The sequence below is a fragment of the Simochromis diagramma genome, unplaced genomic scaffold (assembly GCF_900408965.1).
Source record: "Simochromis diagramma unplaced genomic scaffold, fSimDia1.1 OVJJ01000602.1, whole genome shotgun sequence".
Classification (NCBI taxonomy): domain Eukaryota; kingdom Metazoa; phylum Chordata; class Actinopteri; order Cichliformes; family Cichlidae; genus Simochromis; species Simochromis diagramma.
The window spans coordinates 6,010,318-6,034,804 of NW_024387040.1; the positions used below are offsets into that span (position 1 = coordinate 6,010,318).

General features: G+C 40.4%; 3 protein-coding genes across 3 annotated transcripts in view; all 3 read left to right on the top strand.

Annotated features, from left to right (window-relative positions):
• Positions 1-1,665: 1,665 nt before the first annotated feature.
• On the top strand, positions 1,666-7,215 carry cry-dash (cryptochrome DASH). Its single transcript, XM_040044502.1, has 14 exons — positions 1,666-2,022; positions 3,237-3,409; positions 3,779-3,872; positions 3,957-4,087; positions 4,181-4,329; positions 4,440-4,528; positions 4,633-4,706; positions 4,820-4,909; positions 4,999-5,078; positions 5,172-5,231; positions 5,335-5,492; positions 5,605-5,724; positions 5,914-6,090; positions 6,714-7,215. Exons 1-14 carry the CDS (start codon positions 1,960-1,962, stop codon positions 6,819-6,821), a joined length of 1,566 nt encoding a protein of 521 aa, XP_039900436.1. The 5' UTR covers positions 1,666-1,959; the 3' UTR covers positions 6,822-7,215.
• Positions 7,216-7,335: 120 nt separating this feature from the next.
• On the top strand, positions 7,336-10,891 carry myd88 (MYD88 innate immune signal transduction adaptor). Its single transcript, XM_040044504.1, has 5 exons — positions 7,336-7,967; positions 8,377-8,508; positions 9,240-9,417; positions 9,955-10,046; positions 10,155-10,891. The coding sequence occupies exons 1-5, from the start codon at positions 7,658-7,660 to the stop codon at positions 10,307-10,309; spliced, it is 867 nt and encodes a 288-aa protein (XP_039900438.1). The 5' UTR covers positions 7,336-7,657; the 3' UTR covers positions 10,310-10,891.
• A 520-nt stretch (positions 10,892-11,411) lies between these two features.
• The window catches only part of oxsr1b (oxidative stress responsive kinase 1b), a 42,004-nt gene continuing 28,928 nt past the window's right edge, over positions 11,412-24,487 (top strand). Inside the window, exons 1-2 of the mRNA XM_040044503.1 lie at positions 11,412-11,779; positions 20,347-20,459. Of these exons, the coding sequence (XP_039900437.1) occupies positions 11,710-11,779; positions 20,347-20,459 (183 nt within the window). The 5' untranslated portion in view covers positions 11,412-11,709. The remainder of the gene's footprint in view (positions 11,780-20,346; positions 20,460-24,487) is intronic.

A 24,487-nucleotide genomic window follows, 5' to 3' on the forward strand; every position in this document is an offset into this window, starting at 1 on the left:
TGTTTCAGAATGATTTTTTTATAATTTTCAAATTGAATTAAAAGTTGACTTTTATGACACATTTTCTTCCATTAATGTATGTATTTATAGTTGTGATCTCATGATTGATAGATGGATGGTTGAATGCTGAAATTGATATTTTCTTTTGGACTCTACCAACAACTTTCTCATTGGGCTTATGATTTGGCAGCTGTACCTCCATGGTGGGAATCTCCTGTTTCACCACATCCCAAAGGTGCTCTATTGGACTGTGATGTGATGATTGTGTAGGCCATTTGGGTACAGTGAACTCATTGTCATGTTAGAGAAACCAGGCTGAGATGATCTGAGGTTTGTGACATGGTGTGTTATCCTGTTTGAAGCAGCCATCAGAAGATGAGTACACTGTGGTCATAAAGGCATGGACATGGTCAGCAGTAATACTCTGTGGTATCTAAACAATTCTTAAAAAGGCCAAAAGTGTATCAAAAAAATCCCCCACACCATTACACCATGACTGCGCTTAACTGCTGGGCAGGTTCGATCCATGCTTTCATGCTGTTTACACCAAATTGTGACCCTGTCATCAAAATATCAACAGAAATTGAGGCACATAAGACCAAGAAACATTTTTCTAATCTGTTCGGTTTCAGTGAGCCTGTGTGAACTGCAGGTTCAATTTGCTGTTCTTTTTTCGACAAGAGTAGCACTCAGCATGGTCTTCCATAACTGTAAACAGTAGGGATGGTTGTGTGGAAAAATCCCAGTAGATTAGCAGTTTCTGAAATACTCAGACCAGCTTGTCGGGCACCAACAACCATGCCACGTTCAAATAATTTAAACAGCCTTTCTTCCCCATTCTGATGCTCAGTTTGAATTCCTGCAGGTATTCTTGACCATCCTTAAATGAATAACAGCCACGTAGCTGATTATATGTTTCCATTCCAAGCAGCTGGACAGGAATAAAGTGGCCATGAGTGTGCATTTTATTTCACCCACTTGCTTAATTCTTTTCTATTTAGATCACAGGTTCTTCAATTTCTTCTCTGAATCACTTACAGAGAAGAAAATTCTCCATGGATCCCTTCATAATCGTAACGTTAAGGGTATTACGCTTATTACTATTTGTGCTGTTTACATATGTATTCTTACTGGGCACATGTGATGTGACCTATCAAAATCAAAAGTTTCTTTTGGCACCAAGATAAAGTGGATGGGAGTAAAGGACACGGCATGATTGTTTTTGTCATAGATGATCTCCAGCTGTTGATATGTACTTTTATATATTACAGAACAGCTTTATAAATTATTTTGTGGATCTAATGGCTATGGGTGTAGACACCTGGGGGTTTTGTGACGTCATTTGTAAGAGGCTCGGTTAAATGACTGAACCTTTCGTAATTGTGCCTTACGTTTTTATTATTTTGTTGTTTTTATATGTCAGTCTAACTGAATAATAGTTAATAGTTATAACAGACACATCCCTATTACATGGTAACTGTTTTAAAGAAAAAATGGGATGTAATTTAAAATTGTGTATGTATATTCAATTCAATTAAGACTCAATAAAATAGCTTTTCTTCAACTCTGCAAACTCATGGTTAGGACCATATTTTCATAAGACTGTATAAGAAAAGGCAACACACAAACACACTACTTAGTTATCCAAAGACAATACGAAATATGATTTATTTTTTTTAAATGTCAGTATAAAGCCTAATTTGAAAATAACACAATATAAATAGTTAGATAATTTTGACTAAAAACGATTAACACCAACACTGTCGGGGCAGCTGTTAGAAAACCACCTTACAAAACCTGCCGTTTTGTAACGTCGTGTCTGAAAACGTGACTGCCAGAGAGGAGCCGCCGAAGACACAACTGACGCTAGCCCGGGAGGTACAACTCTCTGACACCGAGGTCTCCCTTCCTCAGTGCTTAAAACAAGACTATTGCTGCTGTGGTGGAAACAAAGCAAACATGTCTTCCTCCCGTACAGTAATATGTTTGCTAAGAAACGACTTGCGTCTCCACGACAACGAGGTAAGAACATGAGTTTGTAGAAAAAAAGTGCGACGTTGTTAAACTTAAATGTTTTTAAAAAAACACGATTACTTCGCATGTTAATTATTTGATTTGTTGACGACATTAAAGAAATTGTTTAAACATGTTAACGTCGACATTAAAATTACAATAACTCCAATATAGCCTGCAGCCACGTTACAGCGGTATTACTACCGGTACAACACCTCCAGAATAAAAGCATGTTCCCCAAAGCTAATGATTACACACTTTTAATTTTTAAACTGGACTGCTTTTTAACCCCTATCCTGTTTTAAGTATCTAAAATAGTGGTTCATAACCTTTTTGGAGGTACCGAACCCCACCAGTTTCATATGCGCATTCACTGAACCCCTCTTTAGTGAAAAATAAAATAAGATTTTTTTCAAATTCAAGACATACATATGTTTTTTACTGGTGCACAAAATGAGCCGTGCGTGTCACGGCGGAGGCTCTGCCGAACCCCTGAGACCGACTCACCGAACCCCTAGAGTTCGATCGAACCCAGGTTAAGAACCACTGATCTAACACTATCGAAGGTTATTTTCGCAGCTGCAAAAATTGCATAAATAAATCAAAATTTCGAGTTAGTATCTTGACTTAATAGCTTAAAAATTCGAGTTACGTATCTCGAAACTTCGACTTACTCGAAAATAAATTCCAAATTTGGACTCTGCCCAATGACTGTAGAAAACATTGGTTCTGCCTGGCATTTCCCCCCCGGTGGTGGAAACAAGCTTCCACAAACTTGTGACATCTAGTTACAATTTAAAAAAAAAAAAAGAAAAAAAAAAAGAAATATATATAAAACTGAACTAAAACCCCCCCAAAACAAAAGCATTGAGCATGCTTGCTAACTTTCAGGGAATTTTAAATATTAAATTCAATTTTCGTTTATTAGGTTTTCTTTTCTTTTCTTTTCTTTTCTTTTTTATAAAGTAAACCATATCTAGGGTGGTACTGAGTGGTTAAATGTACAGCAACTTAAGAAAGCAACAGCAAATAGAAAAAAAATTCAAAAGCACACAAAATGTATTTATTTAACACAATTCAGTGAGTCACATACTCTACTTGGAGGACAGAAACAAGCCCACCTCTACCATCCATATCAATAGTCAAAGGTGTTTCTATCATAAAATCAAATGTGCTGTTTCACATAATTGCTGCAGTATGTTTATTGTATGCTCGATATGCAGCTTTTCCACTGGGCCCAAAGAAACGCTGAACACATAGTCCCGCTGTACTGCTTCGACCCCAGACACTATGTTGGCACTTACAACTACAGCTTACCAAAGACTGGGCCTTTCCGTCTGCGCTTCTTACTGGAGAGTATCAGAGACCTCAGAAACACACTGATCAGCAAAGGCAGGTAATAAAACTATCACTCACAAGATTTTTCTTTACCTAACCCCACTGTCAAGTTTCGCCTTTGCTACACTGTCGCTAACTCACAGTCTCTATGAAAGGTTTATAAGAGATCAGTTTACTTTTCTATCATGTTATTGTTAACTCAGTGAAGACACTGGCCTTGGCTTTCTAGGATTGAATTGATACGTGTAACAGGATCAGGACGCACCTGGACTTACAGCGGTTATGTTTATATTAGCATTGCTTCTGCACACACTGTTCCCATCACTTTTTCCTGTCAACTAGCACTCTACCCAGGATGCAGCTTGCCTGGCATGGAATGAGGCTTATATATGTGTCTCTGTGTTTATTTTGTGTGTGTGTTTGACAGCAATCTCGTGGTGAGACGGGGTAAGCCAGAGGAGGTAGTTGCAGACCTCATCAGGCAACTGGGCTCTGTCAGTAGTGTGGCTTTCCATGAAGAGGTGCTCTCTCATATTACAGATAACAGCAAAAGTGCTGTCTGGTCAATGGAGCGTGGTTTTCACCATCATGTGCTTTTTCTACAGGTTACCTCAGAAGAGCTGAATGTGGAGAAAAGGGTAAAAGATGTGTGTGCACAGATGAAGGTCAAAGTTCATACCTGCTGGGGCTCTACATTGTACCACAGAGATGATCTTCCGTTCCCCCACATGTCCAGGTGTGAAAGCAGATACAGAGAGGAAGCTACCCTTTTCGTGAAAGATACACTGCAGGTTAAGAAGTGCCTTGTAATATTTCCCTCTGATTTTAGGCTTCCCGATGTGTACACTCAGTTCAGAAAGGCAGTGGAGAGCGAGGGCAGGGTGAGGCCGGTCTTCTCAACCCCAGAGAAGCTAGATCCCCTTCCTCCAGGCCTCGAGGAAGGAGCCATTCCTACAGCAGAGGACCTGCAACAGACAGGTGAACAATCCACCAAGACACATGTCCGCGCATTTATTCTATGTGTTTATGATTCAGGATGTTTATTATGTCTAAAGAAGCCTAATCATGAAACGCTTTTCCCCTTCCAGAGGCTGTGATTGATCCTCACTCAGCCTTCCCCTGCAGTGGTGGGGAGAGTCACGCCCTGGCCAGACTTAAACACTATTTCTGGGACACTGTGAGTGCAAAATGTGTTTTACATTAGCTGCTGTTTAGAGAACTATGGAGAAAAAAAAATCCCAGATGATCTATTAAAGATCCTCCATGATGTCTGTTTTAAAGGATGCAGTTGCAACGTACAAAGAGACTCGTAACGGTTTAATCGGTGTGGATTATTCCACCAAGTTTTCACCTTGGTGAGTACAAATGTATCACTGCCTCTCTGCTCCACTTTGCTACATGGAGTTTAATGTTTCATTGAGGTAATTCCCGTGATTCTGTCTAATGGTGCGGCTTTGGTATCCTGCAGGCTGGCAATGGGTTGCATTTCACCCAGATATATTTATCATCAGATCAAGCAGTACGAGAAGGAGCGGACAGCTAATCAGAGCACATATTGGTGAGCACACAGGCTGGTGATATGTGAAAATCTATATTTGTCATATTTTATTTTTTCCCTATCTGATGAGCTTCCCTGCTGTCCTACAGGGTAATTTTTGAGCTTTTGTGGAGGGACTACTTCAGGTTTGTGAGTGTGAAGTACGGAAATAGGATTTTTCAGGTCAAAGGTACAGTAAGCTGATGTTTTTATGTTACTTTTATTATTATTGTTGTTGTCTGCATGAAAAGGTATATTTCATGTCACTGTGACTTCAACTCAGGACTTCAAGACAAATCTGTGCCATGGAAAAAGGACATGAAGCTATTTGATGCATGGAAAGGTTTGTGCTCTTCACTCATCCTGCATGAAATATTCTTTGAACTGAAACAGTACGTATAGTATACGAATATAAAGGTGAATTTATGTGCAACTGGAACGTACAGAGGGACGCACCGGAGTGCCTTTTGTTGACGCCAACATGAGGGAGTTGGCAGCGACCGGCTTTATGTCCAACAGGGGGCGTCAAAATGTCGCTAGCTTCCTCACAAAGGATCTGGGCCTTGACTGGAGGATGGGAGCTGAGTGGTTTGAGTCCCTTCTGGTAAGCAGTAGTTGTTTATTATCTTTATACATTATTTCAAAGCTTAGTTGTTTAAGAATATAATATTCAGATATTAATACAAAACTCATCTTTTTAAATGTTCCTTACAAAGATCGACCACGATGTCTGCAGCAATTATGGTAACTGGCTGTACAGCGCTGGGATTGGAAATGACCCCAGAGAGAACAGGAAGTTCAACATGATCAAACAAGGCCTCGACTATGACAATAATGTACGTTTGACGAAGTAAACACTGTTTCATTTCCTTTTGACATTTGTCTAAAACTTTACCTTTTGCGCTTCAAGACAAAACTGCTGAGTCACCTGTTGTGCAGGCTTTGCTGCTTTATTATTGAGATTAAAAATAGGGCAAAATGTGAGGAAATCAGTTTTGACTCATCGGTTTGCGTTTGTCTTTCAGGGAGATTACGTCCGACAGTGGGTTCCAGAGTTGCAGAATATCAGAGGAGGTGATGTGCACACACCATGGTCACTCAGCAATGCTGCGCTGGCCCACGCTCATGTGACCCTTGGCGACACCTATCCTGCTCCCATTGTTATGGCACCTGAATGGAGCAGACACATTAACAAGAAAGCGGTGGGTGTCTGGGGGAAGGGAAGTAGTTAGTGTGATTGTGTAGTGCTGCTATATTAGTGTTTAATCCATAACTGCTGCAAATAAAAGCGCTTGGATATAAATAGACTTACTCCACTATTGTTTGTACGTTCTAGTTCTTGTACTTCTTATCTACTCCAGCTCTAAGGCCTAATTGCACTTTTAACCCACTACATGTATCTGGCAGATATTACTACATGTTACTCTTCAGCTTTATCTAAACTTAAACTAAACTTTCCATAAATAATAATATACACTTTTATCTCAGTAAATAGAAAAGTGTCTGCTGCTCCAGTCTATTTGGGGCCCCTTGTCACGTTGTCACCAGTTCCGCAACAAGAGAAACACTTCTCCTTAAAGTGTTTCATTTATTAAAATCAGAAGAGGTCGACACTTTCATTGTGTTGTTTTAGAAAATAAAAAAATGTTAATATAATTTGTGACATAACATTGTTTTTGTGTCTTTTCTACCCAGTGAAATATCTTGCCATCCCTCAGATGTATTTGAAAACAAATTCTACATTTCTTTCCTTATTTTATTTTTAATTGTGTGTATTTTCTTTTATACAGTTTTAAAAGTTTTATTCTTTCTTTCTTTTCTTCAGGGTGGCACAGGACCTTCACCAAGAGGAAAGAAAGGCCCGTCTCACACCCCCAAACAGCATCGGGACAGAGGCATCGACTTCTACTTCTCCAGAAGCAAGAACCTGTGAACACGTGGACGCTCCACTGATTTAATCTTGAACTGTTTCCATGAAAATCTGTCTGGCACGTTGATGTATTGATTCAGGGAAGCTGAAGAATGAGGATTTGAGGAAGCACATGTTACGGTGCTTTAACTTCACTGATCAGGCCATCAGTTCTGTAGAAAATTGCCACATCAAGGGCCTTCTATGGATCCTTCGCTGCGTTTCCGGCTATGCAGCGACTGTGAAAAACCACAGTGTGGTTTTTTTATGATTCAGAATCACCTGTAATGACCTCATATGATGTTTTGAACAGATTACTGTTACTTTGTTCTTGCAGGTTTTCTGTGCATTTATACTTTGTTTTTGCTTTATGTGTGATGGTTACAAAACGGCTATATTAAAGTTGCTATCTGATGCACTAAATCTTGACCTCCATTTATCAGAGCAAGGAAGTCAGTCCGCTCTTTCTGAGCAGCTATACAGATGAGAGTAAACGGGAACAGAAAACGTGCGTGTCTATTTATTTTCAGTGGAGCTCGCTCCTGTGAGAACTTTCATTTATCCTTGACAAGCTCTCTTCTCTTGTGGTCGCAGGAGTAATAGTAATAACAATAATGTTGGTGTTTTAAAAATAAAAAAAGAATCGCACTTTGGGTTGTTAGCTCCACTTGGTAAATAACACATCTCCACCCCCCGTCTGTGACGCACTCCGGCGCAAAGACTTCACTTCCTCAGTCAGGTAGGTTGTGTTGTAGACTTCCGACACAACACAGCATTTCAAATCACGTCTATCGTTATAATGTTTAGTCTTTCTTACTTATACAAAAAACTCCATTAACTTAACCGGAAACTTTTGGAACATGGCTTGCGCCGACTCGAAAGTTGACTTGGAGAAGATTCCTCTCGTTGCGCTAAACATGAGCGTGAGGAAAAAGCTGGGACTTTATCTGAACCCCAAGCACACGGTAGCAGCGGACTGGATGGCGCTCGCAGAGGCCATGGGCTTCAACTACCTGGAAATAAAGAACTACGAAGTGTCCAAAAACCCAACCTGCACGGTTCTGGAGGACTGGCAGGCCCGGAGCACAGACACGTCAGTGGGGAAGTTGTTGTCAATGCTCTCGGAGCTGGACAGAGAAGACATCGTGGAGGATCTGCGACCACTGATAAGTGCGTTACTGCCATCCCACTTAGATCCACTTGTCTTTAATAAATAAATGCCTGTCGTCGATTAGGATTGATTTTTTTTTTTTGCATTGATTAGGACCGGTCATAACTTGTGCTTATTCTTAATGCATGCTTGCTTTTGTACCCCACCTTGCCCCTGTCGCCTGGTTCAGGAAATTATTAACACTGAATTCCAATGTTGCTTAAATAGATCTTACACTCGTGACTAAGAGAGTGTCTTTCGTAATATTTGCCCAAATGCGTAAGCGTTAGTGTAATAACTGAGTTTAAACACAGTTATATGTCCATCACATGGAGTCTGCTGCGTTTGTACCTACAATCCCAAAGCATCTCCCTGAACTGACTGCATGTTTGCGCTCATGTGTGCCGTTTTGCGCCGTTTTGTTCCCAGATGAGGATGTCCGGAAGTACTGTGAGAATCTTAAAAAGAAAGCTGAACCCCCGCTCCAGGTTCCTGAGGTCGACAGCTGTGTCCCTCGCACCCCTGAGAGGTCTGGGATCACTGTGGATGATGACCCTGAAGGTGAGCATTTGTATGAACTTACAATAATATATATGCATACACATATGCTCACATTATGTCGAAATATTTTATAAAGAACCTTCCATTAGCATTAACAATAACACTTCAAAGACAGCGTAAATGACTCAGCACATGTCCTCTAATCTGCTCATCTTCAGCATGGGTGCAGTATTACTGCCACTGTCACTGAAAAGCTCTCTTTGCTACATTTGGCTGATATGGTTAAGTTCTGCAGCCCTATATGCATTAGTTTTAACTGATTGCAGCTTAACCAGCTACATCACTGTATTTGCATAATGATTTCCTTCACTTTGTAAATGTAGGCTTCCTTCGAAATTCACAATACTTATTAATATCAACTTATTATAGTTTTTTTCCTTAATAAACAGCACAGACTCATCTGTTATATATTCGAAACTTCGAGACTTTGTAGCTGTTTGTTTGTTCGGGTGTTTTCTGTGGTAAACTATCACAGGGGAAAAAAACACTCCTACTTGTCACTTGTCTCTTCATCTGACCATTTATCTGAAGCACTAATCGTGCACTGCTACACGGCCTCGCTGCTCCTGTTTCCTCCGCAGCCTTGTGGTTTTCTTATTATTCTTATGTACTTCGCTCTAGGAGTTTTATGTTGTGTCAGTGATGCGAGATGTTTCTGATTAATGGCCCTCTGTGTGTGTGTTTGTGTGAAACTTTAACCATTGAGTTGAATCGAGATGTTTTGAATCCAGGGGTTCCCGAGATGTTTGATGCCTTCATCTGCTACTGCCAGAGCGACTTTGCGTTCGTCCACGAAATGATCCGTGAGCTGGAGCAGACGGACTACAAGCTGAAACTGTGTGTGTTCGACAGAGACGTCCTCCCGGGCTCCTGCGTGTGGACCATCACTAGTGAACTCATCGAGAAGAGGTGGGACACTGACACATTTACTAACCTGGTTTTTGTTTGGTCTTTTCAGTTTTTTTGTTTTGTTCTAATTTTAACTTGAAAAGTGATTAAGCGAATAACGTTATGGGGCCAGGTGTGAGTCTGAAACTCCAAGTAGGTCATTATGGTCCAAAAAAAGCAGTTTACATGATTTACAGTTTTTTTTTTTTTTTTTTTTTTTGCAATTCAATTTTGCATTTGTTAGTCAGATGCAACACGAATTCCAACAGGCGCAGTCATGAAGCATGCACTAGCGCAGGATGTGGTTCAGACTTGTTTGCCGTTTGGTTAATAATCTGTGTATTCGTGCCTGTGTGTGTTGATAAAATGTAGAAATGGAAAGTTCAGAGATGGTTTAGAAAGCCAGACATAACTAACGTCAGTTTCATCTGAAATTCAGATATTGAAAGTCACCTGACAGAAGAAATCCAATTCTCAGCCAGTCATGTTTCCTGAAATCTCTGTTTTCTTGCTCTCACAGTTTTTGCAACTGACTATAATATGTGACCTTGCACGCAGGTGTAAACGGATGGTGGTGGTGATTTCTGATGAATATCTCGACAGCGATGCCTGTGACTTTCAGACCAAGTTTGCTCTCAGCCTTTGTCCTGGTAATGCACACACACATATATAAATATTTTATATTAAACAACCCTGTTTTAATTTTTCTGGCTTATGCGTGCAGCTTAATCATTTATATTCTTTTTTTTCTATTTCAGGAGCTCGAAGTAAACGCCTCATTCCAGTGATCTACAAGCCGATGACAAAGCCCTTCCCCAGCATTTTACGCTTCCTCACCATTTGTGACTACACCCGGCCTTGCACGCAGGCCTGGTTCTGGACTCGGCTTGCCAAAGCTCTGTCGCTGCCGTAACTGTGGAGCAGGTGGTTAATCATATTTCAAAGTGCCTTTTTGTTATTCCATTAAAAGATTATGTTGGACAGTGGCCAAATTCAACATTGGAGGAATCTCATGATTACACTGTATGTATATATTTTACTGCTTCAAATTGCACTTCCTTTGGAGACGATACAGATTCCTGCACACTGTCATTATGAAAGTGAGACTGCACAGTAGTATCCAACGCCAGCAAAGTTCTCAGTGCACAGAGTCATTATCATATTATGAGATTTCCTCTTCTAACAGGGGTTTTGTGTGGCCCTATTTTGTGTTTTATGTGTGTTGCATTAAAAAGAAGGGTACATTCTTTTGCCACTTCCTCTTTTGAGCAAACTTGTTCATGAAATTGAAGCTTAAAGAGGAAGAACTGTTTTGGCTCTGATACTTTCACAAGTTCAGTTCTACTGACAGCTGACACCTGCCTTTTTGTGCAGCAATTCTGTTACTGTGGGATCTCTACTTTTGAGTTTGTGTTTTTAAAATGCTCTTTTTAGACCAATTAAAATAATGTTGTTGTTTTTTTAAATAAACGAATAAAGTTAACGTGGTGTATTATTCAAAGTCTTTGTTTGTTTGTTTTTTTTAAATAAAAAATTAATAATATGGAACTATAAAATTAAATATACCTTTAGTTTCCCTGCATTTGTTGTGACTGTGAAAATCCTGTATGGTATAAAATAAACCACCAGAGGTCTCTAATTTAATGCGGTAAGGAAAACTGTGGTTTACGCTTTACAGTAAACGCACGAACACCCAATCAGAAAGCAGTATACGTGGTTCTGTCCAATCAGAGGCAGGCTCTTGCTGGAGAAACGTGCCTCCTCTCACAGACTGCTCTTTGAGAATGTTAATCCCTGACTTTTCCCTGTCAGGTGTTTCAGTTGCCTAGCTTGGTGGTTTGATGTTTTCACATTGTACGCCATTCAAACTATATTATATGATGAATCAGTAGAAGCATAATGTGCTAATTTTAGTGGAAAAGAAGTGGTTTATATTGAGGTAATAAGTTGAACCTAAACCTGTAAGGGCACACTCTGGGGCGATGTCGCATGGGATCCGCCATTAAAAGTGTGGCGGAAGCACTCGGTTTGTTTCGGCAGTTTTCCGAACCGCAGCACTCAGCGTCGATAGTGTGCCACACTCAATATGTCCGCCAGGAAGGGTCACATTTTCTCAGTAGGAATGCGGTAGGCGGGGCTGCTAGGCTAGTGTCAAACTTTGGGAATGACAGGAGTGCTGCAGGATTCGCAAAGAAGGGGAAGTGTCGCTCTTGTTAGTCCTGTTTGGATTACTTTGACTAATTTTTACGCCCGCTTTTTGGATTCACCACCTTTCTACACACAGAGAGTCCTGCCCCAGCGGATCCCTCAGCCATGTCGGAGGACCTGAGCTCCCAACCCTGGTCCATCAACAAAGATGATTACGAGCTACACGAGGTGATTGGTATGTGATCCTTAGCTTGTTAGCTACGTGTAAACCGTCAGTTTGAATTTCCCCGTGAGCTCTCTCTGAACGCAGGGGTTAGGACGATGAACACAAGCTCGTACCATTCAGATGTTAACCGAACAGAAAGAAGGCATCCTCCTTCTCCTGAGCTGCGTTGAGTTCTTCGCCTTTGGTAAATTGGCCAATTCTAGCCGGGCGGTGTTGTGACTTGGGCAGTCAGAGGAATGCCTCCCCCGAGAGCGATGACCCCGTCCGCTGGGGCTATGACGAAGTCGTAAACGAACGTTAATAACGTTGTAGTCTACGTTCTGGAAAATAACTGCTTTCATTGAGCAGCTCTTCATACATGTGAACAGCTAGCTTGATACTTTCATAAATGCACTTTAGCTAGAGGACGCCGTATCTGTGGATAGCAATAGTATTAATTGTGTCACATTTAACCTGCAGGATTTATTTATTTATTTTTTTAATAGAAGTGACAAAGTTATTTTTTTGGAGGGGGTGGGGCAACTAAAAGTAACCCATGTAAAGATACTGTAGCTAGGCTAAAACTTAAACCCACTGTGTTATTATTCACTCCTATCTCATTTTGTAATACACTAAACACAGGAGCTAAAAGCCCCCCTCCTCAAAAAAAAAAATACATAAAATAATAATAATGATGACAGGATGACAAGAGCGTTTACTGAGGACCAATCAGTATTAGAGGGCTTCACAATACTAATCTCATGGCTAACATAAGCAATAATCTTTTAATATTTGCTCTTGTTCCTCTGATACTATTCTAAAGTTTAAAAAAAAAAAAAATTCCTGGAGGCTTGTTTCACCTTTCCTTGCAGCGTTAAGAGGATGACTTAATGAGGAGCTTTCACTTGTGTAGTTATGAAAAGTCCAGCCCCACAAATAGATGACCTGTCCTACCTTTGGGCTGGCTTTGTTTAAAAAAAAAAAAAACTCAAAGGGAGAAGGTGAGGAGAAGAGTGTGAAGAATATAAACAAAGTATTGTTCCCCCAGACTGGTTCATTTGTGCCTCTGGTTCACTTTTGCCCAGGCAGTGCATGCTTCCTCTACAGGGAAATCTGTATGTTTACAGAGGGTCAATTTTACAAGCCCTAAAGCACCCTTTTGTGTATTTTTAAAAGAGCTGAAATTAACTTTGACCCAGTTGTGCCCTCCCCAGTTTCTTGGAAAATTTGTACCGGGTCACCACGCAAGATAACGCCCTGAAATTTGGCATGCCCACAAAGATAAAGCCCTTCTTGTACAGCAATCAGCTCTGCTGTATTTTCCTATGAAGTGTTTTTAACACAAAATTGCTCACAAAAGTTTGAAACTAGTGAGACTGTTTCATTGTTGAACCGATTATTAACTTGGCCTCAGAAAGCGGTTGTACAGTGAGCCTTAGTTTTGTCCCCTCAGATTATTTTCAGGTTGTGCCCCTTAAATCTGAACATGCTGGTTTACTTTGCATGTCATCGAGTTTAAGGAGATAACCATCCGTGTGAGGCTGCATCCTCGGGCTCACACTTTAAACAAGAATATTCCTGTTCCTCCTCAGCTTCAAAATTACAGTCCCCTCTCTCTTTCTCTTTTAAAAGTTGAAGGAAAGATCTAAGATGCTGCAATTTCCTCTCTTGAGACCAACCATGAGAAGAGCTATTGGTTTCTTTTAAAAAAGCTAAATTTCCCTTTCTATTCTCAAAGCTTGTATGTTCTTGTTTAGTCCACGATTACGCTCTTAAAGACTTCTTATGTTCTTAGCACAAGTGGGAATCACATTAAAGCAAAGTCACACATTCAGTCTTGCCCTCGGGAGTTACATATACGTTTTCATGTCATTGTGAAATAACTTGCTGAGTGTCTTCTTTATCATTTGTTTCATAAAACGTCAGGCAGGAAATACAGAAAAATCCTCATGACACCAACTTAAATCTTAAGGTTGATTGTTTTGAGACAAAGGCAAAGCGGCTTGCTATTGCAATTACAAGGTTGAAAATGGAAAATCACAGGCCTTTTTCTTTAAGAACCTCATCTCACTTTCTTTTTAATTTAATAAAATAGACGCTGACTTCTTCGCTGCTGATGGACTTTCAATAGACGGACCAATTGGCTTGGCTTTTCTTTAGTTTGTAGCGCTCAGGTATTCATTAGTGGAGCTAAATTACTACTGCAGACAAGAGCAGGAGCAAGCCAGGCTCCCCTCTGAACCCACCTCTAATCCTCATCCTAGCAGAAAGTGTTGCATAGATACTGTATAAATGGTCTCTTTTCATGGAGATGCTGCACAGCTCTCTGCTCGGCTGGGAGGCTCCTGCGTCGAGGATGGCTCTGTATACACAGCGTGCCCATCGGAGCTATTGTTTTCTGTAACTTCCCTGGGGAAAGAGGACTTGCTATTACATGGTTCACACCCACTCTCTCCCTCTGTTAAGCATTGGATCATACTGGACATGGTCCATAGGAAAATAATACAGCTCTCTCTCCGATCCTGGATCATAATTTGGATCATTCATGTTGGCAAATCTAGACTGGAAACTTTCTGCTTCCAGTGTTTGTATCCACCAGCAACCATGTTTCCTCCCTAATGCTTACTCTGTCCCTTAGATGGCTTTAAAAAAACCTTCAGTAGATACCACAACAGGATCCAACCTCAGGCTAAGATTTCTGTAATTTAATGCCATTTTAAGGCTTTAAGCCTTAGTTTTTAAAGTAGTTCAAGCTGGAAGATGAACATGGAAGAGGAATATGCACTAAAAGGCTGTAAGTGCCGGACCGGTGCAGTTTCTAGTCATGTGTGACATTTCTCGTTGTACCTTTGAATAACTTGTGGAATGTCAGCCAGGTATGCAGAAGAAATGTAATAAAAGACAACTGACGTCAGGCACTGAAATGGCCTGGTGAGAGCAGGAAAGACATGGTGAGAGAGCCGCTGTCACATTGCAGGCCACAGCTGAAAAGGGGAGACATTGACTCAGGCCTTATTTCGTGACATCATAAAGTATTCTTGCATACAAGCTGGATTATTTTGTATGTCATCGAGTTTTAGGATGTATTGTATACAAGTGCTATTTTGCACTTGTATACAGAGAACGTATAGGTACAGGTGAGAATAAGAAACCACAAAAACATCATCCATCTGGAAAACATTTTGAATTGACTTTTTGCACTTTCATGGACAGAATAACATAATTGTATGTTTAAAAATTGCTTTTAATACTTGGATGAAAATCCTTTGCAGTCAATCACTGCCCAAAGGCTAAAAACCATGGACGGCATCCAATGCTGCGTTTCCTCAGTTGCTGCTTGTTTTTTGGTCTTTCCACATTCAGTTGTATATTTAACAACTGAGCAGAGTGCTCTGTTGGGTTGAAATCAGGCGACTGACCTGCTCGTGCTCGTTTCTTTACCCTGAGAAACTCTCGGGTCGCTTTTGCACCGTGAAGTGCTTTCTGATCGATTTTGCAGCATTTGAGCTGAGAATGTCGCCCTGTATGCTTCGCAATTCATCCTGCTGCTTCTGGGAGCAGTCACATCATCAATAAACACTACCGACCCGTTCCACTGCCAGCCATACGTGCCTGAGCCATAACATTGCCTCCATTATGTTTGACAGATGATGTGGTATACTTCAGATCGTGAGCTGTTTCTCTACTTCTTGATACTTTCCCCATCCAGTTATATTGTTAACCTTCATTTCATCTGTCCAAAGATTAAATTGGACTTTTTTAAGGACTGTGCAGACTCTTTAAGATGTTTTCTGGCAAAGTCTAATCTGTCCTTGACTGTAACCTGTGCTTTGCACCTTGTTGTTTAACACTCTGTATTTACATTCCATCGCTTGAATTTAGACCTTGACAATGTTACTCCTACTTCCTTGAGCATGTTCTTGACTTTGTTAGACGTTATGAAGTTATTTTTCTTAACCATGGAAATAATTCTGTCATCATGCACTTTAGTTGTCTTCTGTGCTCTTTCAAGCCTTGGCCACTGGTTTTGCTGTCTGATAAGTTTATTATGATTTTTCAGTCTAATGACTGGCCTCCTTCACTTACATTGACATCTCTTTGGGCTTCATATTTAAAATTGCAGTGAAAGGCTATTAGATAAAACTCAACACTTTGCATCCACTTCAGATATTAAGGAAATGGGCCTCAGGTAATCACGAAACTAGTCGTGCCTCTGAAAATGGTGGACTGTATATATAAATGGGTGTAATTCCTAAACAGTTAAAACAAAACATTTGTAAAAACCCCTCGAATTAAAGCTGAAAGTCTGCTCTTCAATTGGCCATTGTTTGTTTAGTGGCAAAATTACAAAAATTCTGACCCCATGATCTGTATGTTGGCTCTCATTAAACCCTCATTACAGTATTTAGACTCAAATGGTAAATGCTGTTGCCCAAAAAAAAAAAAAAATCTATAAACTGTGATGTGTCATTCACAAATAACAGGGTTATAGTATAATGCTGCCATGCCAAACTCAACTTGTTTTGAGGAAACATGCTTACTGAAAACACTTTCTTCTTCTTCTTTTTTTTTTCCTTCTCCAAAGATGCTTCTCTTACACAAGTTGTTTTCACGCTGTATGCAGCTGTACTTGCTATTTGGAGGCAAGCGGGTTGTTGCACATACAGTGTTTTAAACCTAAATGTGATGAATGATCTTAAACTTCCCTCTGATGGTAATTAAGACTCAGACAGCTTCAGACAGTAAATGGACCCTTTGGTATATGCAAAATCTGTAGGGATGCTTCCTCTTGACTCAGCACTTGGGTAATTATAGATCTTAATTACTGGAAACCAGGAAGAAGTATCCCCACTCTAACTGCGTTCATACAGTCATTTCTTTAGATGTTTTGGCTACAGTTCAGACAAAAAGATAAAAACAACACCTGAAAAATCTTGATTTCTATTAAATCTATATGCGTATGAAAACGCATAGAAATAACCAAGGTAGCGTAACGCCATGTCAACATGTCACATTTTCAGCTGCCGGCTGGATCATCTTCATTTGATTTCGCCTAATGAATTAACTTAATATATGAATTTAATTTTGCCATCAACTTCCAGAACAAGCAAAATGTCGTCGTCGTTGTTGTTGTGCTGCTGGAAATAGAAAAAAAAAAAAAATCTGAGCCAGAACTTTTGAAGTATTTGTTTTCATTTATGTGGTTTGACAGTAAATAAAGTTGATTCATTTATTTATTAATTAATGCACAAAAAAAGGGGGAGGGGGGGGGGAAACAGAAGAAGAAGAAAATCTACTGCTTTCTATCTGCAGCCTTTGTATCTGTGCCAGACTGCTTAGTAGATTAGATGCTTCAAAGCCCTGGCACTACTGCAGTGCTTGCCTTTTGTGAGTATGGCTCTTTTGTGTGCTCTCTCTCATTCGGGGAGAAAGGTTGGTGATGATGTGCTGTCTGTAAGAATGACAGTGATGTGAGTGAGGCTTATTTTGTAAGATCTGGATTTTTTTCTTTTTTTTTGACTTGGCTGTATTCAGTGAGTCATAATAAGGTCAGACTTCTTCTCAAATTGTTATTAGCTTGCTGGCTTTTACCTAATGAGATTTTCTGCATTTCCCTCTGTGTGCATCATAGTATATTTACTTAATTTATGTTTGTTTTTTTTAGAAACTAAAAGATGAGGTATTTAAAAATCCTTTAGATGAACACGTAGCAGACACACGCCTGCTCTGTGAAACTTTGTGCTAAGGTGGGGGAGTTGCAAATAGCAGCTGATAAATTGGACTACATGTCCTGGTGGCTCTTGGTACCCTTTGACCGCGCCTGCTGTTTACCCAATAGCCTTCCCCTTTTCCATGCTCTCCACACACATGCTCTCCAGCCTGTCCAGCCACCCCTGACGACTCACTGTTTGTTTGTGTGGAGGAATTTACACTCCACTGTGTACAGGGAAACTGTCTCTCTGTGGTTCTGCCAGGGGCTGAACTCCCATCACTGGCCAGCCTCCAGAGGTTTGTTTGGTATTGGTGCAGGGAGTGGAGGGGTCGGGAGGGGCTGGAGGATACATTTACAGCACTGTTCAGCCACCCCTCCAGCGTTCAACGGTGGAGTGATCCATGATTACTTGGACGGTGCAGAGTTGTGCAAGGACAACCGCACATTATGACGAGGTTACAATTAATAGATCGCACCCACCCTGTAGGAAGTAGGATTTGATATTTTGTGTATTCAAGATCAGTGAGCACTGCTGTAGAGGGATGGAGGTGTGGCAGCGAAAGAGGTGGGGACAGGACAAGCACTTTTAGTTAGCAATATTTCCTCTGTGCCACTGTTGTTTAAAATACAGAGAAAACATATATTGTAACTTTCTAATGTTTGCAGGTAACAGATTAACATTTGATGGGAACATTTTATTGGAGTTGCAATAATTTGATAAGTAGTCATCAGCTGGAATCGCTTTTTTTCTTTTGTCCTTTTCAGTCACCACATCCTTTGCTCCACCTTGCGTTGTTGGTTTGAAGAAGGCAGATACATTAATTATGACAGAAACTTGTACAGGATAAATTGGGATACACAGATTTTGCCATTTTATCCTGTACAGAGCTTGAAAATACGCAGATATCTTGAACAAAAACAGCTGGATTATGTTAACTTCATGTCTGTCATGTCATTAGGGAGAGCATTAGTTTTTAATTTGAAAAGAGTTGGGGTTTTTCCTGTAATATGCCCCCTTTTTAAACTTCTATAAACAACAGTCTCAATGAAAACTCCAAACAATGAGGACTTTGTTAATATTTGGGCATAGCTTAATATGAGGGCACTAGAGGTTAGAAAAAGCATACTGGGGGAGTGGGCCAACTCACCACTAACTCCTTCACTTACCAAAGCCTGTTGCAAGAGGAGAATGTGCTACTTGCATTGGCAGGCGTCACTTATACACGAGAGATCTTGTGGAAGCAACCTTGTTTGCGCGTGCTTGGTGCTAAATGAGAGCAGTGAGGGGGCAGTGAAATTACTGCGCACTATACAGGGGAACATTTACATGCTTTTAGTCCTAAAGTATCATGTTATTCAAGATAATGATCACCCACTTGTGTTTAATTTGCCATAAACTTTAATCAGATTGCAATCTACATTTTTTTGTTTTATTGTGCATCAGATTAGTAGTAGGCTAAACAGATGTAAGGGTTTAACGTATGCATTACACTGAAAATGTTGTGTATTGCCAGCTAGAGTTTCTGCTCTGTAAGCCCTGGTTTTTCACTTCAGTAATAGAGCAATGTTAAAAAAAAAAAGAGGGAGAGGAAAAAAAGGGACTTGTCAGGGATGAAGCTCTTAAGGATATGTAAGGTCAAGCAGTCACTGGCTCCGATCGAGCCTGCTTCATGAGAGAGGATCTGCATGAGCGGATTCATAATTGATGAAAAAAACAGTTAAGCCGTACCAAAGAGAATTTGGATGACATGTCGGAGTATAACACGGTTTAACCTTCTTTGAACTCTGAAGGAATTTGAGGTAACAGATAAAAGTTATGTTTATTATCCTGCGGTAGCCGTGAATTTTGGATGTGCTGTGCAAAAGGCTTGAGCCACCGTTCTATTTCTTTTTATTTTGCTTCCAAGGAACCAGATTTTCTTGTAGTTTTCAAAGTGGTCTTCAGCAGTAGTTCATTTTCGGTCCAGTCTTTATATCTTTATACTTTATATAAAAACAATAAATAAATGATAAAGATAATTAATACTCTACTGTGAGTAATTTAACCATTAAAAAGTCACCTAACTCAAAGGATTAACCAGTGTTTACACGTAACGGACAACTTCACCAAGAACCAATTTAAACTGTATCTTTAGACGCTTTGTTACTAGCAGCCTGTCACAAAAACGGCCTATTTCTTTAGTTAATCTATGAAAAAATGGCAAAGATAACAGTTTGACGAGCATAAAACAGCATTAAAAGCCTCATCAGAAATGGTCTCAGTGGATGGGTGGAAGTCAAGAAGCCATTATTAAGGAAATGTAATGGAGAAAAGGCTGAGGTTTGCCAAATTACATAAGAACTGGACTGAAAATCAGAGGCAGCGAGTCTAATGGAGTGATGGTGCCACATTTTTGGTTCGTCCTCAGGCGGTGAAGGTTCTGTCATGGATATATATATATCGGTTATTTCATTACATATAAACTCTATGTGCTTAACACAGAAGATAAAGACATAAAAACCTGTGTATGACAGTGCATTGAGGAAGCAATAACAGCAAAACAAAAACAAATCAATCACAAAACCAATGAAATCCCAAATAAAAGTTACTATAGGACAGTTTCCTCCACTGAGTGGCTTGAATCACCGTTAAAGTCGGGGTAAAGAGTTCAGACATCTGGAAGGAGCTTAAAATAAAAAGGAGATGGCTGATGTGTATCAAACGGTGATTAGGATTTCTCTTTGATGTCTTCTGTTGGAAGTTTTCAGGGCACATATAACTTTTGGAAAACGCCACCATCCGTCGGGAGAGGCTGAAAAACATTGCCGGGGAGATGAACTATGACCCACCTTTGAAAGAATGACCGATCAAGGTATTAATAACTTGTTTTCTTGTGCGTTTCAGGGAGTGGGGCCACAGCTGTGGTTCAAGCAGCCTACTGTATACCACGCAAGGAGAAGGTGGCTATTAAACGCATCAACCTGGAGAAGTGCCAGACCAGCATGGACGAACTCCTGGTAAGACACATGACGCTGCTAATTAAATGTATGTCAGACTGAACATTTTTGTGACCTTGTTACCTTTCATGTGTGATCAAAGGCCAGCTACTCCCTTACAGCACAAGATTTCATTTAGGGCTTTGTCTCTGTGATCTGTACATGTGGATGGAGTTAGTTCCACCTCTGCTTTTCATTACTCGTTTTCTCCGAGCCCTCCTCCAATCATCCCTGTCACTTCAAACACTATTCTGATTGTTCTCTGAAGGAGGACTCCACTTATACTGCCAGGAAACTATTAGACCACCACGGGACATCTTCCTCAGGGCTGTATTGGAGCCTTCAATACAATCGTTTGCTGCCGCTCTGAACATTTGCTTTATGACTTGTGGTTCAGATTTTAACGGGAAAGGTAGAGTGATTAATGAAGTTCCTCTGCAGAGAGGGTGGAGGAAAAAAAATGGGATTCTTGCTCGTGGCTCCTGTTCTGGCTTTGTTGATGAAAAGAAGTTTCTCACGCAGCTTATGTATTTGTCTTCTTTTTACCTTTGTTTCCCACTTCATAACAGGAAGATGGTTTGCTGACAGTTCTCCTATTTCAAAGCAGGGCTTTTTAATAGCACACTACTTGGCTTGGACACAATCTAGGCCAAACTGTGTATTAACTGTCAGTAATGTTTTTCCAGAGCGTGCACACACACTCCAGATTTCAGGTCTTTCAGGTGATAAATGAGCTGATGTATAGACCAGAAGTCTGCTCTGCTACTCATCCAAGACTCTGTGGGGGGGAAAAAAAACCTGTGGGAAATGAATATTGTGTAAACCTATATGTGTGCATAGAAGATCACTGTTAGAGATTGCTGTTAGCTCACTTGCAATACAACCTGAAAAGGATCCTATCCCCCTGCTAGCCCTCGAAATTCTGGAGGATGAATCAGGGGAGTGTTGCTCCCGGATTCTCGGAGCAGGCAGTCACATGGAATACAGCAAGATCGGATTTCCTGCCTACAGTTTCTCCCCTAGCTCCACATCCAGCTGGGTGCCCAGTTAAAGGATTTACTCTGTGAAAGAGCTGCTTTAAATTAGGATGCAACAAGCGTTTGAAATTCTTCCTTTACACTCTAGATGTAGAAGGCCCTGAAGTTTATAGTTGTTACTGCTTTTAAAGAGATGAACGTCTTCCTGTTGAGGTAGTAGCTGATTTTATGCTGCTGAGTTTTCAGCTTTTAAAGATGTTTAAACTCCGTTTTGCTCATTACGACCTGTGATCGATATTTTAGAGGTGTTAAAAAAATATAAATTCCAAAAATTAAAAATTGGTATTTCTGACAACAAGCAGTCTAAATTGAACCATTTCTGAGAACTAGATGAGAAGGACTGATTTTTGGTATATTGTGCCTTAGATTTGCAGTAGTTGTGTGTGCACACTGTAGTGACATCGAGTCACAGTGAATGTGCGTGTGTGTAAGGTCCAGAGTCGCTGATAATGACGTAAACATTGCTTCTATAGTGGCTTCTCTGTGTGTCTGCCATCAGTGTGTTTCTGTGGCACCAGTTTGTGAGCCACCACTGTATTCAGTTGGGGACAATAGCTCATTTATTTTTTGTTCCGTTTCAAGGCCATCGGATACTGCAGATACTGAATAGATCATTCCTTATATAGAGAAAATCTAAGTGGCGTGAAGTGGTACTCTGTTTCCTGGAAAATGTAAACTTATTTCGAAGGCACACGCTGGTGATCAGCCCGGTGTCATTGCAAATTTTTAGACCCATCACAAGATGGAGAGACGAGGTCGGTGTCACTTCCTTTCATGTTGCATCACTTGTGTCACAAGGTCATTTTAAAGAGCATCTTTGCTTCCCTATTTTACCCTCTCGTGGTTTAGAAAAATGATGTGTAATTGGCAACCGCTGCTATTATTGCTCTATATATAAACAGTATAATTTCAGTTAAGGAGAGCAGCAGTTTTATTCTTCCGTCAAAGGAAAATCACCAGTATTGAAATTAAACTGTTTTAGCCAAGTTGGACTTAATTTAATTAAGAATTAAATACATTTTTGTTTAACAAATATCAGGAAAGTGCGCAGACTTGCACTCACTGGCCACTTTAAAAGATCTCTGCTCAACTGCATGTTAATGCAAATATGTAATCAGCCACTCAGAGCAATGCAACTCTGCTTTGACCTGATAGGAAGGCGGCAGCAACTTGAAGAACCACTTGTTACAACCAAGGTATGCAGCAGCGCATCTCTGAACACAACACATGGCAAACCTTGGAAATGGGCTGTAGCAGGAGAAGACCACCCTGGTGATAAATAGAAGTGTTATAGCTAACTATGTCCAAGCCTTTCTGGGTATACTTTGTGTACCCACTTTCTGATGGTTGCATCAAGTGTGCTAATTTGCCACAGGATAAGCTCAAATAATCTCAAACTGTTTTCTTGAACATGGCAGTGAGTTCACTGTATTCAAATGGCCTCTGCAGTCACCAGACCTCAGTGCAGCAGAGCACCTTTGGGATGTGGTGGAACAGGAGATTCACATCATGGCTCTGTAGCCAAGAAGTCTACAGCAACGGTGTGATGCTATCATGTCAATATGGCCGAGGTAATGAAGTAGCCAGTGGGTGTAAGATAACCTTAACTACATGCAGAGCAGTTGTACCTCCCGGAGGCCCATTGTGAGTCAGGGAAAGACCCCGGGCAGTCTCTTATTGAAAGATTTTAAAAGGAAAAACAAACCTGAAATATGAGAATTTTTGTTGTTGTCATAATATAATCTTTCTGTAGCGTTGAAGAGCGCATGTCGTGTTCAAAATTAAGGACAAATGCAGGCGAATTTTCTGTTAAGTGAGTAAATCCCAACACAGTGCCACACTACCAGGTTAATGTTTGTACCAGAATAATTATGTAATAAAAACAGAGTGACTAAGTGTGTTTTGGTGTCATTTACAAGCCTGCAGCTTCTGTCCTCTGCTGTCTCTCTGGATGTTTCATACACTTATATACACAAAACGCTATTTATTTTTTCCCCGCCCACATTTTACCAAGACATGCCGCTGTGCTGCCCAAGCTCTGACCCTGAGCTTTTTGTTTAACTGTAATCATTTAAGCATAACGCTACCCAACCCGTGAACAGTAGCCAATCAAACGACGACAGTAAAGATGACAGTTTTTGCAGTGGCACCAGGATTCTGTCAGTAGCATTAAACCAGGAAGTGAGGGGTCTCTGAGGAGATGAATCATTTATTACATATAAGCTAATGTGCATACTCATGCAGCTTATGAATATCACACAGATGGTCATTAGTGTAGTTGATTCGACATTTTGTCCTATTTAGGATACCGAAGGTGCTTCTTCTAATTTCTTCAATGGCTTAGATATTAAAATTATAATTGTAATCTGGTCCAGGTGAACTTATTTGTTGTGCAGAGGTGTGTCAGCTGTGTGCTTTGCAGGTTAGATGCACTGAATGAAACGGCTCTATGCGTTGGCATGAAGTCATCGTAACACCCAACACCCAACAAAGGCCAGGTGAAAGACTGGTTGGAGGAAGTAGTTTTGCAATTTTTATGATTTCAGCTTCAGTAATCCCTCAACAGAAAGCATATAGAACATGTGGATGACAATGAGGTCTATCAAAAATAAAAAGTCTGACAACAGTTTATGTTTAGCACAGTGACTACATTGCTCAATTTAGGTTTAATGTTTTGACCAAGTTCCTTTTATTAAGAGGATTGAAGAAGAATTTCACCTATTGCATAAAGTACAAAGTCAAGGACATTGTAGTTTATGCAGGTAAAGTATTTGGAAGATACTTGAACTACTTTTAAGACAAAACACAACGAGTGAGCATCAAGTATTGAAGGTTGCACAGTTAAAAATATAAAAACTGTGTTTTGTGTCATGAGAGCATTTCCAGGATCATTGCTGCAGAATGGGTTTACAGCCACCTAATCCTCACAACAAAGAGTCTCCCTTTCTCACATCGTCTGCTGGAAAAGATGAGAACTGCCAACTGCCCGAGTACCATATATCCCCTGTTATC

Coding starts and splice junctions, on each gene's coding strand:
- cry-dash (XM_040044502.1), top strand. CDS start 1,960: ATGTCTTCCTCCCGTACAGTAATATGTTTGCTAAGAAACGACTTGCGT. Junction 3,873..3,956: donor GTGTGGCTTTCCATGAAGAG/GTGCTCTCTCAT, acceptor CTTTTTCTACAG/GTTACCTCAGAAGAGCTGAA. Junction 4,529..4,632: donor AACACTATTTCTGGGACACT/GTGAGTGCAAAA, acceptor TCTGTTTTAAAG/GATGCAGTTGCAACGTACAA.
- myd88 (XM_040044504.1), top strand. CDS start 7,658: ATGGCTTGCGCCGACTCGAAAGTTGACTTGGAGAAGATTCCTCTCGTT. Junction 7,968..8,376: donor GGATCTGCGACCACTGATAA/GTGCGTTACTGC, acceptor TTTTGTTCCCAG/ATGAGGATGTCCGGAAGTAC. Junction 8,509..9,239: donor TGTGGATGATGACCCTGAAG/GTGAGCATTTGT, acceptor TTTTGAATCCAG/GGGTTCCCGAGATGTTTGAT.